The 15,975-nt window shown below is 40.5% G+C and overlaps 1 protein-coding gene across 18 annotated transcripts in view; it reads left to right on the top strand.

Annotated features, from left to right (window-relative positions):
- RBMS3 (RNA binding motif single stranded interacting protein 3) overlaps positions 1–15,975 on the top strand; it is a 1,606,934-nt gene that overhangs the window by 1,145,850 nt on the left and 445,109 nt on the right. For all 18 annotated transcript variants that reach the window (XM_062215492.1, XM_062215511.1, XM_062215613.1 and 15 more), the window contains one exon: positions 14,343–14,434. In XM_062215492.1, the coding sequence (XP_062071476.1) occupies positions 14,343–14,434 (92 nt within the window). The remainder of the gene's footprint in view (positions 1–14,342; positions 14,435–15,975) is intronic.

A 15,975-nucleotide genomic window follows, 5' to 3' on the forward strand; every position in this document is an offset into this window, starting at 1 on the left:
AAAGATATATTAAATGGGGAAGGGAATACACTTGTCTAGTTTGTCCCTTAGAATGTATTAAATACAGATAAATTAAACTGTGGTGCTAGAATTCAGCCTCAGATGAGGGCGTTGGAGAGAGAAGATGCCTTGGGCACTGAGACTGGGTGCCTTAAATGCAGTTGCATTCATGCGGTGCACAAAGCTAACACATGATTTAGGTAACATTATCATTGACCTTATATTTGGTTGACTACTCTGTGCCTTAGGACTTGTTCTTACCCAGGTGTGGAGCTGGGACTTGAACCCACACTTATATGATGGCAGCGTCTTTGGCCTTCAACTACATGGAACAGTTTTCTATTCATTGCACTTGTGTGTTAGGACATGTCTGCTGAACATGTCCAGCTGCTAACATGGAGATTGTCCAAGTGGAGCTTGGATGGGTGTTTGTTCAAGAGACTATAGGGAGATTCAGAGATTGGAGAGAGGTTGAACGAGCAGACTTTTAAGATTCTCTTTCTTTCTGCAGTGTTATGAGACTAGTAGGCACTGTCTTGATTTGAGGAGTGGGCTGTTGCAGCCCAGGCATCCCGGACTGCAACATACATATAGATCATCTGGGGATCTGATGAAAATGAAGAGCCTGATTCAGTAGCTCTGAGGTGGGCCTGAAATGTTGGGTTCCTAGAAAACTTGCTGGTGATGCCAACATTGCAGATCCACATATCATAGTTACATTCACAAAGGAGAAGACCTCTCTAGTGACGCTGTTCTCTTTCTGCTTGCAGAGCCATCTCCCAGATCATCTAGGCCCTGACCCTCAACAGGACAACTGTACATAAATATCATAAACTAAATGATTCCCTTCACCACTTCTGAACCAATATGTCCTAGGACTCTGAAATACTTTATTTCTATTCCACTAGGATGCTACCTAGAAGAGAGAAAGATTTAGCTAGCTCTAAGTCATGAATCACCAGCTATTTAAGGGATACAGAGAGCTGGTACCATCAGTAAACACACAGATTTACAAATTGTAGAAAAGTTTCCTTGGGGAAAATATGTCTTTGATTGTTGAAAAAAAATCATGATCAACTCATAAGCAAATATGTAATCATAGTATAATGACATGACTGTCCAAATTCTTGACATCCGCTTTGTATCACAAATCTCAAATTTTATCTCATAAGGTCCTGGATTTATTTGAGATGAATCCGACGTAATTACAATGAGAAGGAGTCCCTGGATTTCAGGAGGTGGGCATTTGAATTTGATTTGGTTTCCAATCCTTAAATGTCCTCTTTTGAAACAACTTTGAGTAAAGCAACAAATTGGAGAAAATCATTGTCTTATGTCTATGAGGCTCTATCAGTTTTTATCTTGTTAATTTAAAAAATCATTCAGAATAACAGAATAAAATAATTTTTGCAAGCCGAGAAGCATTTGGCTAACACATTCTATAAATCTCAGGAATCTTTAAGAAAGACTTAGGCAATTGGTCTGCCAAAAATATTAGATTGACAGGATTATAGAGATCCATATTTATCGACCAGGAAAGGCAGCCAATTGTGCTGTTAAGAGAAAAATCAGATAAGCCTGTGTGCAAAACCTCATACCATTTTGATTAAAAATAAAAGAAAAAATGAGCAATTTCTCTTTGGATAGTGACATCATAGATATTTTTTCTTTCTATTGGCTGAAATTCCTATATTAAAATTTTCTGACTTTTAAAATTAGGAGTAAACAACCACTATATATTTTTAAGGAAAAGATGGACAATAGGAGAGCCATTTAGAAGTCTTAACTACAAGTGTTTTTCATTTTATGGTATTTGGTAGAAGGAATTGTATTTTCATTATTCTATAAATCCCTGAGAGTTTCTAATACATAAAACAGTGCATGCTGAAGAATTCATTCTAGGGGCTGTTTTAAGTGGGACCAACAGGAATCACTGGACAGTTTTTAGGGAAGGCTGGCAAATGTTCCATGGCCTAGGTGGAAGGAAGTTTGCCTTGGTCTCATTGCCATTGTGTTGCTTTTTATCACATTTATGTGATACCCTCAACTGCCTGTACATTTACTGTAGTTCCTTTTATAAATTCTAATACAATATTAGAATTGCATTAGGTATGTCAGATGAGATGACAAACTAATTTGAGGTCCAGTCAGACGTAAAATCCACTATGTAGTTTAGGGATAGGGACAATACTTATGGACATTTTATTATTGTTATGTTAAATTGTATTTACTTGAGAAATGAGAGACAGAGAGAAAAAGCAGACACACAGACAGTAAGACTGAAAGAGCTCCCCTCCATTGTTCCACTCTCCAAATACCTGCAACAGCTGGGAAAGGAACACCCGGAAGCTGGGAGCCCGGGAACCCAATCCAGGTCTTTCACGTGGGTGGTAGGGACCTAACTACTGAAGCCATCACCTGCTGCCTCTCAGTGTGTAGTTTAGAAGGAAGTTGGACTCTGGAGTGGAGACAGGACTCAAACCCAGGCCCTCAAATATGGGATATAGGTATCCCAATGAGGGCCAAACTGGTAGGCCAAATGTCCACCCAAGGGGTGGTTCTTCAAAATACTTGGGATAAGTTTTATAAATATGTGACTGAAATGCATTCTGTAAAAGCTGAATATACATTGGGAAATACACAATTATAGTTAAATAAAACTTTCCTGAGGGTATAAATGGGACTTTTACCAAAGTTTTGGAGGAGGGCGTGATAGAAGGAGCCCTCTTCCAGTAAGTGGTGGTGTCCAGAACACACAGGTCCAGTGTAGAAAGATGGATGAGGGAATAGCAGGCTACAGAGGGTAACAAAAACTCACATGCTTTTCAAAAAGGGTTACCCAGTATGCAGGATTCACTTCCTCTTCCTTTCACAGTGAGTTACTCAATGCATCTCTCTGGAAGGCTGTCCGGTTTTTTTTGTTTTGTTTTGTTTTGTTTTGTTTTGTTTTTTTTGACAGGCAGAGTGGACAGTGAGAGAGAGAGACAGAGAGAAAGGTCTTCCTTTTGCCGTTGGTTCACCCTCCAATGGCCGCCGCGGTAGCGCGCTGCGGCCGGCGCACCGCGCTGTTCCGATGGCAGGAGCCAGGTGCTTCTCCTGGTCTCCCATGGGGTGCAGGGCCCAAGCACTTGGGCCATCCTCCACTGCACTCCCTGGCCACAGCAGAGAGCTGGCCTGGAAGAGGGGCAACCGGGACAGGATCGGTGCCCCGACCGGGACTAGAACCCGGTGTGCCGGCGCCGGTTTTGTGACAGTGGTCCAGCTTCTAAAGGTAAATGAGTTTGAGAAGAAGGGGACATTTCCCTCATCAGGAACAGTAAGTAGGGATGAATACAAATGAGGACGTTTGCTGAGGCCACTCAGAGTGAACGAGGGTTAACGTACCTAGCGATGGGGACGGTTGTCCTCCTTGGCTCTCAGACACTGAATCCATAAATATAGAAGAGTCTCTATTTCTACTCATCTGTAAGGCCAGAGCAAGGAGAGGGAAGACTGGGGCAGCCAGGAATGAAATCTTAGCTCAGCTTGCCTACCCTGCTGTGAACTGGGGATTGTGCAGCTATAACTGAAGTGTTCAGTGATAGCTTGCTTCCATCATAGTTACTAACTCAACGAAATTGTTTTATCAATACCCTGGCTTGCTCCTGCAGTCACCATTACGCACTTGGACCACTAGCTGTTTTGATGGCAGACTCGCATAGGACCAGCAGTTCACACAAGATGTATATTTTACTTGTATCCTCAAACACTACCTGTTAGGAAAAGAAAGCTTTGCTAGATGGTTCACGGAGGTTAATCTGCCTATTTACAGCCAAGCAGTCTGCTTGCTTAGTCTCTTCAATATTATAATAAAATAATGATTTGTCCAGATGAAGACTTGGGCAAATCAGCAAGTTTCTTTAATCTCAATAAAGCATAGTGATCTCACTAAGCCCATAAATAATGATCCCTATCCTAATTTTGACTTTATTCAGAATAAAGAAGCAATTTTTCTCATTTAAAATTCAATTGAACAGGGTAAAGAGGGAAGAGAGTTTGGGGATTTGAATTTGTGTTTAGTTTAATAAGACTTTGTGCAACATAAATGGAATGAGAAAGTGTCCCATTTTCAAGTGGCACACTACTAAGTACTTCCCTTCTTAAATTTGTCTGTCTTTGTAATTGTTTTATTCTACCGGGAGATGCTATGTAGGACCTAATTTTTTTTCCCCAGTCCTCACTTTTTCCATTTGTGCATAAAATGTACTGAGTTTGCCCCCTCCTGGAAGAAATAGTTGCCCTTGTAGAATATTAGCACTTTCTTTACACCATTTATGTCTGAGTGATTCCTTTCCAAGCCTTGCATTTAACTTAATTAATTTCAGTTGTGCACACAAAGTGAGACAAAAAACTTAAATGATACATATATATGAGAGTACTTCAAACAGTTTGTGGAGAGATGGAATTATAAGATAAGTTTATTTTGGTGTAGAAAGAATTTGAAATCTGCACATATATACATGTGTATGTACATTTAAAATGTAAATACTTTTGCCATCATGCCACACTTCGGTAGAAACCTAGCAGAGTTCTTCAGCTCTGTTGAATAAGTATACATTTACAAACGTATGCTAGATTGTATGAACTTAGCTCAATTATGTGAAGATAGTTGTAACTGTGCTATTTTGCATAAGGCTATTTATCTTAACCCTATGTGTATAAGAGGGCTCTTCATAATATTTAAATTACTTTATCAACTCCACTAGACCATAAATTCTTTGACAGGAAGGGCCATGTTAGAATCATTTTTATTTTCCTTACAGTGTCTAGCACTCTATCTTTCTTGTACATAGTAGATGCTTATTAAAATTAAAATAATAGGAATAAGAAAATACAACATGGTACAAATAGCAGAGAAATCCTATTCCAAAGGCTGATATCTGGTTTAGTGTTCTGGTGCTAGAATATCAGAATGGTTGGGCAATTAAGCTGTAACATCAGTGAGGCAACCTTCAAATCTGCTGTCTAATGGCATTTTACCTACCTTACTTGGTTCTATTTGCCACATGTCTGAGGCTGCAATCTTTTGTTCAGGAAGTGCATATACTCCTTTTCTGTGTAACTTCTTGGATCCTACATTAGAAAGATGTTTAAAAGTGTAGGTGATTTTAGATGATAATGATGAAGAACTTTTTTTTTTTTTCAGTCTAAGCAATGCTGTCTCTGACATTAGCATTCTAACAAGATCTGTGTTTTGCCTTTATTTTTTCACAAATACAACTTAGGTCACAAGTTAACTTAATACCAGTAGAGGGAATTGGTTCCCCTAATGATCATTCACAAGAAGTGGATGCAAAGAAGATACTGAAGAAATGACTAGGTTTTCTCGTCCACTTGTTTATACAAGTGGAGAAGTAGTTGTGCAGAGATCAGCCATTCTTTGATCACATAGCACAGAAGACTAGAAAATTCTCGATGAGGAAAGACAGTGAACAATCCCATAATAGTTTAGGGATGCAAGAGAAATCCGGAAGAAATCCAGAGGCACCGAGGCAGCCTCATTCCGCGGGATGACCTGGCAGCCTGCAATCCTCTCCTGTCTTCCCGCGGACCCCGTTTTCCTCTCTGAAACACAGTCTTCCCACTCTGAGCACAGAACACTGCTCAGCCTAAATGGAAGGAGGGGAAATGGATGCTAGGGCAATTCCTAAACATCTTTGACGGTTACAGTTGAGCAGAGTTTCAGTTGCACATATAATTCCTAGCCAAGGAGTTCAGAAATTGCATTTGACTCACAGCTGGATGGGCTTTGAAAGAAGTTGGGTGTTACACCAAGCCATCTGTGTTTCAAGTGGGCTTTTATGACAGTCATTCTGAAGAGGAAGAACAATATGAATGTTGAGAAAGTTAGTGTGCAGTTAGGCTCCGAGAGCAAGTCTCCCTGAGCTGACTGTAGACGCTCCTGCGAATCTGAGGCATGAGTTCTGCCTTTATCATCACACTGCTCAAACACACACACACACACACACACACAACAATAACCATCCAGTGTGGGGAATAAATAAGGAGTTTAAATAGAGAATTTAAGGAGAAAACAGTCAGACAGAAATACAAAATGAACTGTTGGTGATGATAGAGGCTGTTAGTGAAATTCCAAAGGGACTGTTACACCATGGTTCAGAAGAACAGAATGGCAAAGGGCTCAAGGAAGAGGTGGCCTGCAAATGCACTAATAGAAAAAAATTAATAGCCCTGGAGCAATGCTGTTATTCATAGAATTTGCTTTTAAAAGAAATATATACATATATATATATATGTCTGTATACATACATAAAGAGAGAGCAGGAGTAATACATGTATTTTCTATAAAATCACCAGGCTTGTCGTGCAGTAAAAATAGCAAAGCTTTAAATTAACACAAGAGGTCTAAAGCGTTTCAGGAAAGCATTGATTATCCCTGCCAATGGAATGAGTGCATTTGGCGAATGACCTAATTATCACAGAGTTGGTTCTTTCTCACTGCTCTACTTCCCGCTAATTGCAGAACTGCTGGCCTTCTCCCCCTGACAAGGAAGAAAAAGAAGGACAAGGGGTGCGTGGAGTAAACAGTGACATTCAGTTTTAATTCATTTGAACCTGCTGCCAAGCTTAATTCTGTAATTGAGAGAGTGGCCGGGTGGGCTTACAGCCATTTGGGCTGCAGTACCGATGGTGAGCTTTCTCCAAGGTTTTGCTGAGGGCTTTAGCAGTTGCCATAAAGCATGATTAGCTGGACCTGAACTATTCTCCCTACCCCTTCCTCTCCCCAGATGTAGGTACAGAGGCTCCTGCTCTCAGACTTGATTATTTGTCATTAAGGAAAGCAAATTGAAACCAAATTGAAGTCTCCTTCTTCCTCCGTAAATGCATCATTATTCTTTGGAGGCAACCTCATATTTCATTCTTTTTTCTTCTGATCGTGATGTAGTATCCGCTGTCACGTGAAACTCAGGAATGCAATGTTTATTTCCAGAAGGGGAGTACTCGTCAGGGTAGTCTCAGACGGTTTTCCTCTGAACTTTCATTTTAACTAGTGAAAGTGAGTATTATGAACATCACATAATTCAGTGAAATAGTTCAGATTTGATAGCTCATCCTTTATTTCTAATTTTGTGTGTGCAGTCTTTGCCCCCCTGTTGGCTTGGAGCCATCATTACAGATGTTTTGTATAAATGGTTCGCTCTCTCTCCTTGCTGATCTTCAGAAGAATGGTTTTCTCAAAGTGCAGCCGGAAGTCCCCTGATGTAGAGAAAGCTCAGGGTGCCTCCTGCTCTCACCGAAATTTCTTGCATTTCGAGTGGAGGTCAGCCCTGGAGGGCAGCATCTTGATGCTGTAATATCCTTATGCGTCTGGGGGTGGAGGAGAGAGAAGAAGCCCACACTGGAGGAGAGAAGGGACTCGTGCAATAAGGAGGTTGCTTATATGGCTGAGCTGAACCAAGTCCTCTTGGTATTTGTGTTTGTTCTTTATAGTCCAAAAGCATCAACAGACATTTTTACCAGTAGATCCCCACTGCAGTCTCATAAGGTATATTAACATCTTTAAAGCATGCTTTCAACTTGCTTTGACAAATATTTGTTGAACATAAGCTCTATATTAGGTATAGTCTCAGGAACTGGGAATAAAGAAAGAAATAGCACCTGAGACCCAGAGTGTTCTTGTTTTCTTACTTTTGGCTACAATGGGCAAAGGCCAAAGCCCCCTTTCAGCGAAAGGTGGCACCTTTCCCATATGTTCTACACTCTTCCCCTTCCCTTTCTCATTAATGTTATTTTATAAATTATCCCCATGCCCTTTGCAAGCTTTCATCTCTTGTTTTCTGGTTATTTTTTCTGTCAATATTAGAAAAAGAACTATTGGTGGTCAATAGGTATTTGTTGAATAACCTAAATACCCAGTAGTTCTCTATCCTGGCTTTTCACTGGAATCAGATGGGAAGTAGACATGCATGTTGGGTTTATGTGTGTATACACACACAGACATATAGCCATCATATGTCCCAACGTAAAGCAAGCAAGCAAAAACAATTCAGTTGACCTCAGATCCCACACTAAACACATCTCTCAATTTTCTTTTTTTTTTTTTTTTATTTTTTTTTATTTTTTTTTTAACTTTTATTTAATGAATATAAATTTCCAGTGTACAGCTTATGGATTACAATGGCTTCCCCCCCCCCATAACTTCCCTCCCACCTGCAACCCTCCCCCCTCCCGCTCCCTCTCCCCTTCCATTTGCATCAAGATTCATTTTCAATTCTCTTTATATACAGAAGATCAATTTAGTATAAAGATTTCAACAGTTTGCACCCACATAGAAACACAAAGTGAAACATACTGTTTGAGTACTAGTTATAGCATTAAATCAAAATGTACAGCACATTAAGGACAGAGATCCCACATGAGGAGCAAGTGCACAGTGGCTCCTGTTGTTGACCCAACAAATTGACACTCTAGTTTATGGCGCCAGTAACCATCTTAGGCTGTCGTCATGAGTTGCCAAGGCTATGGAAGCCCTCCAAGTTTTCCGACTCTGATCATATTCAGACAAGGTCACAAAAGACAGAGTGAGGACAGCAACCAATGATCCCAAGAGTGGCATTTACCAGGTTTGAACAATTACACAGCATTAAGTGGGGAAGAGGACCATCAGTACACACATGTTGGGAGTAGAGCCATTGGTGGTAGAGTAGAGGTTATGATTACAAAGGAATGAGGCCCAAGTGCACTAGACAGGGCCTAGAACAAAGGACAGAGTCATTATTAGAGGAGCTAAGAAAGGTGCTGTCTAAGCTACAATTAAGTTTTCTGATTGAGAGGCAAATAGAACCTGACAGAAGCGGCTTGATAATAATCTGGTGGGCTTTAGGCCTTGTAAATTCAGAGGCCCAGACCTATCTATCTCTTCACATGGGGTATATCCTAAGGGAGGTGTGAACCTCCTAGGGGAAGGCACTCTGTTGACTTTCATTACTTGGCTGGCCTGGGAGGAGAGCTGGCCAGGTAAAGGCAGGTGGCATCTCTAACAAGAAATTTACAGTTCTGCCTGCAATGTTGCTGACCCTACTTGACCATCCCCTCAGCTGCAGTGGTCACTTTGGAAGTTGGGCTGAGTGAAGGGCTTTTCAGCTTAGAGCCAATAAGATCTGTGGCTCTGACCTGGGCATCCTTCGACTCCAGGGCAGGTCCATTTCCAGTGATCCAACTCTTGGCAGAGCTGCCAGGGCTCTTCACAAGCTGACTTCTGCTGAAGCCCAGGCTTACCACATTGAAAGCCATTGCAGTGGACTGGCCTGTTGGGTCTGCTTGAGGGCAGATCACTGTACAGATCAGCCATTAATAGGCCTGCCACCCATTGCTTCTGATGCCGAGCTTTCCTTTCCTCCTGGTTTGTGTTAAAGCAGACCAGAGGATGCAAGTCAAGGGAGTGCCCGTTTCCCGTCTCTAATCTTCGGTGGCCTGAACTACAAGTCTATAGTCACAGGCATGTTCTGTAGTAGTTTTTCTAAGGTAGACAATGCCCATGAGGAAAGTTATATTCTCACTTTAAAACTTTCTTTCCCTTTGGTCTGAAAGGGAGGTTTTTTCTACTTACTGTATACTTCGCTGATGGCGAAGTGAATCTAGCTATGAGATTATTATTTGAGTTCTTATTTTGGCTATGCTATTGCAGAAAAATGTTAGCCATCTCTTTTATAAGGTCTAAAGATTAAATTGTGCATCCTACAGATTCCTTCATAATAGAATTAGTTTCCTACCTTGAAGAGAATAGAGAAATGAAAGAACAAGTTGGGCTTAGAATAGAGAAATGAGGGAGCAAGTCCTAGATCGCTTGCTGACAATAGCAATATCACATGAATACTTAGCAAACAGTTTCAACCATTAGATAACAACTTAAGAAAACATTTACCAGAAGGTCCAATGCCTTCTATAAATTTTAAGAATCATGTATTTGAAAACACCTCTTAAATATCTAACATGGTGTAGTTTGTTTAGCCAGTAAACTTAAGCACAACCATCTAAAATGTTTTTAGTTTCTTTCTACCAACAAGTCTAAAACATATGATACACAGATTCAGGTCCCACAAATTAAAATGTATCTTTGATTGATTTTAGCAGCTTAAATTTATGGACAATCTTATCTATAAGCCATTTAAAATAAAACTCTTAATAAAATTTCCCCATGTGGACATACAATATGTACACACATATAATATAGCATAATAGACCAATATAGCAATTTTAATAATAGCTTTTAAAATCTTTAACTCTTTTTGTAGATTGCCAATTGATCTCACAATTTTCTTTCTCTGCTACCACTACTGCAGAGAACTATAAATCCCCTCTCTAACTTCCTCGTCTTCCCTTGTTCTTCAAATACTCAAGCAGGCTTCAATACCTAGTGTTTGCCTGAAGCAAGTCAGGTTTATAACGTCTATGTTCTTAAACACCCTGGGCATTTTCATGGTCATTGCTTAAACAGTTACAGAAAGATGAAGTTTTGCTGTCCTGCTCCCCTTCATGCCCTGTGGTGTGTCTTCAGTGAGGAGAAAGGCTTTTGATATGCGAGGAAGGAGCAGGAGAAAAGTCTCAAATCTGTCTCTTCCATCAGAAGTTTGAAGGAACCTTTATGGATTAGGTAGAGAAGAGCTGGAATGCAGAAATGTTGGGAAGGCGAGTTCTGATTGGACAGGGTTGGGATCAATCAGCCAGCACGGAGTTACAGTGTTAAGCAATGTCCTGACGAAGCAGGCCCTGGAAGGGGCAGTCCAGGATCAGCAGTCTCCATAGCATTGTCACAGTCAGTCTCTCCTTTACTGGGACACTTTCTGTCCTTGGCTCAACATCCTAATACCCTTTTTTTTTGCCTTCTCTCTGATTCTGACTTCAGCTTTGTTTGAGATCTCATTTTCTTATCTGACACTGAAATGCTGAACGTGTTCAAGTTACAAATCCGGACCCTGTTTTTTCATACTTACTCTCTATATATTGTTTATTTCAAGCTCTGTAAATTGCATCTTTATGCTGTTGCCTTCCAAATTTGTATTTCTTATTCCATCCTCTTTTCTCAGCACCAGCCTAATATGTCCAACTGGAACTTGACATTTCTACTCCATGTCTCACAGGCATTTCTGACTCAATGTGTCTCAAACCAATGCTTTAATTTTCCCTCTTTCCTGTTGGATCCTCCTCCAATCTCCTCACTTCAGTAAATCACATCTCTCATCCAGAGGCTTATGGCAAAAAATAAACACATACAATCCAGTAGTAGTCCCTGTGGCCTGAATCTTGCTTAGTCCCAACCCAATCAATCTATCACCAAGTCCTGTTAATTCCACCTCCAAAATATAACTCAAAGCATCCTTCTCACACTCTCCGTTCCATTGTCTGCTACGCTTCCTCTGGATTGCCACAGTAGCCCATGAGTCATCTCCCTCCTGCTGCCCAGCTCCCCCACAGCGCTTCAAACCCCAACGAGGGTGAACTTTTTAAAAGATGTGGAGGATTTCATGCCACAGCTTGCCTAAAACTTCCAATAATGAGCACACAGATTCCATATTATATATTCCAATTTTCTTTGGAAAACACATGAAATTAATTCATTTATTTCACAGGGAGAGAGAGAGAGAGATCCTCCATCTCCTTACTCCCCCAATAGCCACAATGGTCAGGGCTGGGCCAGACCAAAGCCAACAGCCTGAACTCCATCCCAGTCTCCCATATGAATGTCAGGGGAACAAATAGTTAGGTCATCTTCCACTGCTTTCCCAGGCAGTTTAGCAAGGAGGTGGATAAGAGTCAGAGCAGCTGGGACTTGAACCAGAACTCTGATATGAGCTACCAGCATAATCTGGCAACTTAACCCTCTGTGCTACACCATCAGCCTTGTTACAAATTTTTTGTATTATTATTTTCTTTTTATGTGATTACTTTCTTTAAGTCCATCCCTTAACTCAATTTTTTTGTTATATAAGGGTGGGAGCTAGAACTAATTATTTTCACCACTATTAACATGTGCTTGGCATCATCACCCAGGACAGAATGACCGAGTGAAGAGAGGTTTATCAATGTAGGAGGTAGGTGGTGGTGGCTGTTCAAATCTCATTTAGAGAGTTCAACTGAGAACTCAACAACTACATTGGTTGGTCAACTCCACTGACTGATAGACTACCCCAACAAGCTGGATTGAATCCTTTCATGGCATTGATTTATTCCCTGTCCCAACTTCAAAATCCAAACAATTCTTATTTTTTGAAGATTTATGTATTTATGGAGGTGAGGGGGAGAGAGCAAGCTTCCATCCATTGTTTTGCTCTCCAAATGGCCATAATGGCCTCGATCCAACCAGGATGAAGTCAGGAGCTTCACCAGGTCTCCCACGTGGATGGCAGGGGCCCCTGCACTCAGGCCATCTTCTGCTGCTTTCCCAGTTGCAAGGAGCTAGACTGGGATTGCAACAGCCAGGACTCAAAGCAGAGGTCACATTGGATGCTGGCATCTCAGGTGGTAGCCTAATCCATTACACCACACTACTGATCACCTTCCTCCAGGGAGTTTTCAAGAATGCTGTCCTTTCCCTGGATGGCCTTCAGAGGCTAGTAGATATAGTTTACAAAGTGGGGTTATAAAGTAGTGCATTATAAGGTCTGTCGGAAAAAGCATCTGCAGACTTGGTATCAGATTCTGGATCTGCCATTTCTGTGACTTGTAATATTAAAACAGTTGTGTTACCTCAATGGACTCTCAGTGTTTTCATATGTGTAATGGGCGTGAGAGCAGCCGCCCATGAAGCTGTTATGCTTCCCCAGATGTCAATTCATCAACTCTTCAGATCAGCATCTGGCACGTGGGAGATAATGCCTGCATTTCAGTTTTATATTTTTCTCCCTCTTTTTCCATTCTTGACTTTTTCTAGTTTTTTTTTTTTTTCTGCTTTTTTTCTCCTATCGTACTTAGTGGGTGGTGATACTCCTATTACTAACATAGTTTGAATTTTGTAGGAGGAAAAGAATTCGCAGTACTTACAGAACATACTTCCTTTAGGATTAGAAACACAAACTTCACAGCTTCCCTGCCCAGCTTTTTGAGAGCATTTTATGGTACACTGCTGTGTAACAAGTTCATTTTAGAGTAACATGCTGGGAGGGAGAAAAAGAAGACGGGATTTGCAGAGAGAAAATTAAAAAGTTAATTAAAAGAAACAACTTGGTAATTGAATTCTCATGCACTCTCCTTTGGTTATTTGGTGGGAGGGTGGCACAGTGCATGGTTCCAAGGTTTGCTTCAGTGACTGTCCCCAAAACTCCTCAAGGAGACAAATGTGGGCCTATGGAGCAAAGCCCTGCCAGACTAATAAAATAAGGTGCAGGATACATGTGGTGAGCTTCTTAAGCAAGCCCATCAAGGCTACCCTCATACTCACTCTTGAGCGTCCTTTGACATTGCTGTTAGGAAAAACGCTAGACTAATAGCGAGATTTGCTTTTCTTTGGCTTTGTCTTACTGGCTGCTTTCTTGTACCCACCTATATACGAGTGTACTTTTTAAAGTTTGCAGAAACTGGAGTTAAAATATGTGTTTATTCTGTAGTTCATGGGTAAGAAGAGCCTTCAGATTTCATGGAAATGCATATTATTAAAAAAATTATGGATGAATTTCATTACTTCTTGTACCAGAATAAACTTATCTTTAATTATAGCTTAAAAAAACTTTTTGAAGTCCCCTCATACACAGCCACACAGCCCATAATCAGAACAATTGGCAGCTCTATGTCCCTTTTCAGATTGCACTGCAGTAGCAAGCAAGCACCTTGGACATTTGTTTCTTGTTTCGGAAAGACGCTTAAATATTTATCTGTGTAATCATTGTTCATCACAGATCAATTAAGAGTCAAAGAAGATTATCCCAGATGTTCACGTTGAGAGATACAAGATCCTATAATGAAGGAATGTGGTCTGAGTAATCAAATGAAGCTAGACTTTAAACTCTTGCTCTCTTTCACAATCTTTATTTACCTAGTTAATGTATGTTGATGAGATGCCTACTGTGCACCAGGCACTGTTGTAATTATTATGTGCTTATTATGAGTCTTAATAATTTGTATAACACATTAGTAACACATTTTATAGCATGGTACTGCTTTATGTCTAGAGGTACTGTAGTGTCTTTCCCAGGGCACTAAGAAGGACTAAACTGAGAGCCTTCACGTTCAACCAGGATCATGTATCAGATGAACGGAATGCGAGTGTGACTGTGAACCTGCCATCACCAGTAGCATAGAGGCTCAGCTATTTGCAAGTTCTAATCAGAGGTTTTGTGTTTTCCCAGGTTATGGCTTTGTAGATTTTGACAGTCCTGCAGCTGCACAGAAGGCAGTGGCGTCTCTCAAGGCTAACGGTGTGCAGGCACAGATGGCCAAGGTAAGACTAGTGTTTACACTGTGCGGTCAAATATTTCTTCTTTGCTGTGAGTTAACTCAGAAGCTGGGTTTGCAACTATCTGGCTTCTATTTACTTTTTAGAGAAAATAAACGTCACAATAGGTCTGGCTTGGAAGGATCTAGCTGATATATTCCACTGTTTCTTTGTGTCTAGTTATTGATGTGCCCTTTTATGATGGTAACCTCGTTAGTGATTTAAGGACACTTCAAGTGCTGTTTTGCCTGAGAAAGGAGGTATATGTGTGTGCGTGTGTGTGTGTGCACACCTAGGACTTTCACCAGGAAATGGGGTTCTAGACTAGCACACTATCTGCAAGGTATCTGATAAACTCTGTGCTCAAAAATGTTGCTCATTGTCTTATTGGGCAGAGCTGATTGTTGAATGATGGTGTTCCCTGTTCTCTGCAAGGACGTGGGTTTGTGGAAGTGTACTTTATCTGTATTTCTGGAACCTCACTTTGGTCCTTATACAGAGTGTTGCTAGATAATGCTTTCCGAAATAGTAATCGTTTTCAATGTGCTTTTATTGTTGTGCAGAGTAACTAATCTGAAACCTTGAATCTGAAGTAATAATACACTTTGATGGCTAGGACAATACATAAAATCACCTATAATAGCTTTGTATGCTGATTGTGATAGTAGTTGCAAAAATCTACACAGGATAAAATAATATAGAACTGTACACGCATATTGTACCAATGATAATTTCTTGGGTTTTATATGATTATATATTTTTTTACAATGCAAGATTTGGGGAAACTGGGTGCAATGTATGTGTGATCTCTCATATTTTGCAACTTTCTGAAAATCTGCATTTATTTCTAAATAAAAAGGTAAAAGACTAATTTATAACTTATGGATGCTTGGTAGATATTTGCTTTAAAATAATAATCATTTTGGACTTATTCACATGCAACTTAAGTTTTAAAATATTTTCTGTGATTAATAGTACCAAACTCGTTCGTCTTCACATTCTTAAAATTTTAGGCTGAATAGGCAACAGACCTGTAAATATTCATCTTAATATGTTCATTTGTACAGTACCTTCAACTATTACCTTAAGAGCTGAGTGACAGGGGCAGTGTTTGGCACAGTGATTAAAAATCCCACTGAGAGTCCCACATCCCATATCGGAATGCCAAGGGTTAAGTGCAGGTTCCACTCCTTTTTCCACCTTCCTGCTAATGCAACCGTGGGAGACAGCAGGTGATGGCTCAAGTAGAAAGGTCCCTGCCCACCCACACAAGAGACCTGGATTGAATTCCTGGCTCCCAGCAGTTGCAGGTATTTGGATAGTGAACCAACAGGTCACTCTCAACCTGTTTCTCAGTCTCTTTCTCTTCCTGTCTCTCTACTTTACAAACAAACAAATAAAATAGCTGAATGATACAATAATGAAATAATCCAATTTTTGGTCGTATGGATTCTGTTATGATTGTTAACATTCTCTGATGCCATTTTCCAATCTTAACCTCAGATAACTAGAGACGGGATATCTGGTTCCCTTCCTCTGTGGTTGTC

The sequence above is a fragment of the Lepus europaeus genome, chromosome 2 (assembly GCF_033115175.1).
Source record: "Lepus europaeus isolate LE1 chromosome 2, mLepTim1.pri, whole genome shotgun sequence".
Classification (NCBI taxonomy): Eukaryota; Metazoa; Chordata; class Mammalia; order Lagomorpha; family Leporidae; genus Lepus; species Lepus europaeus.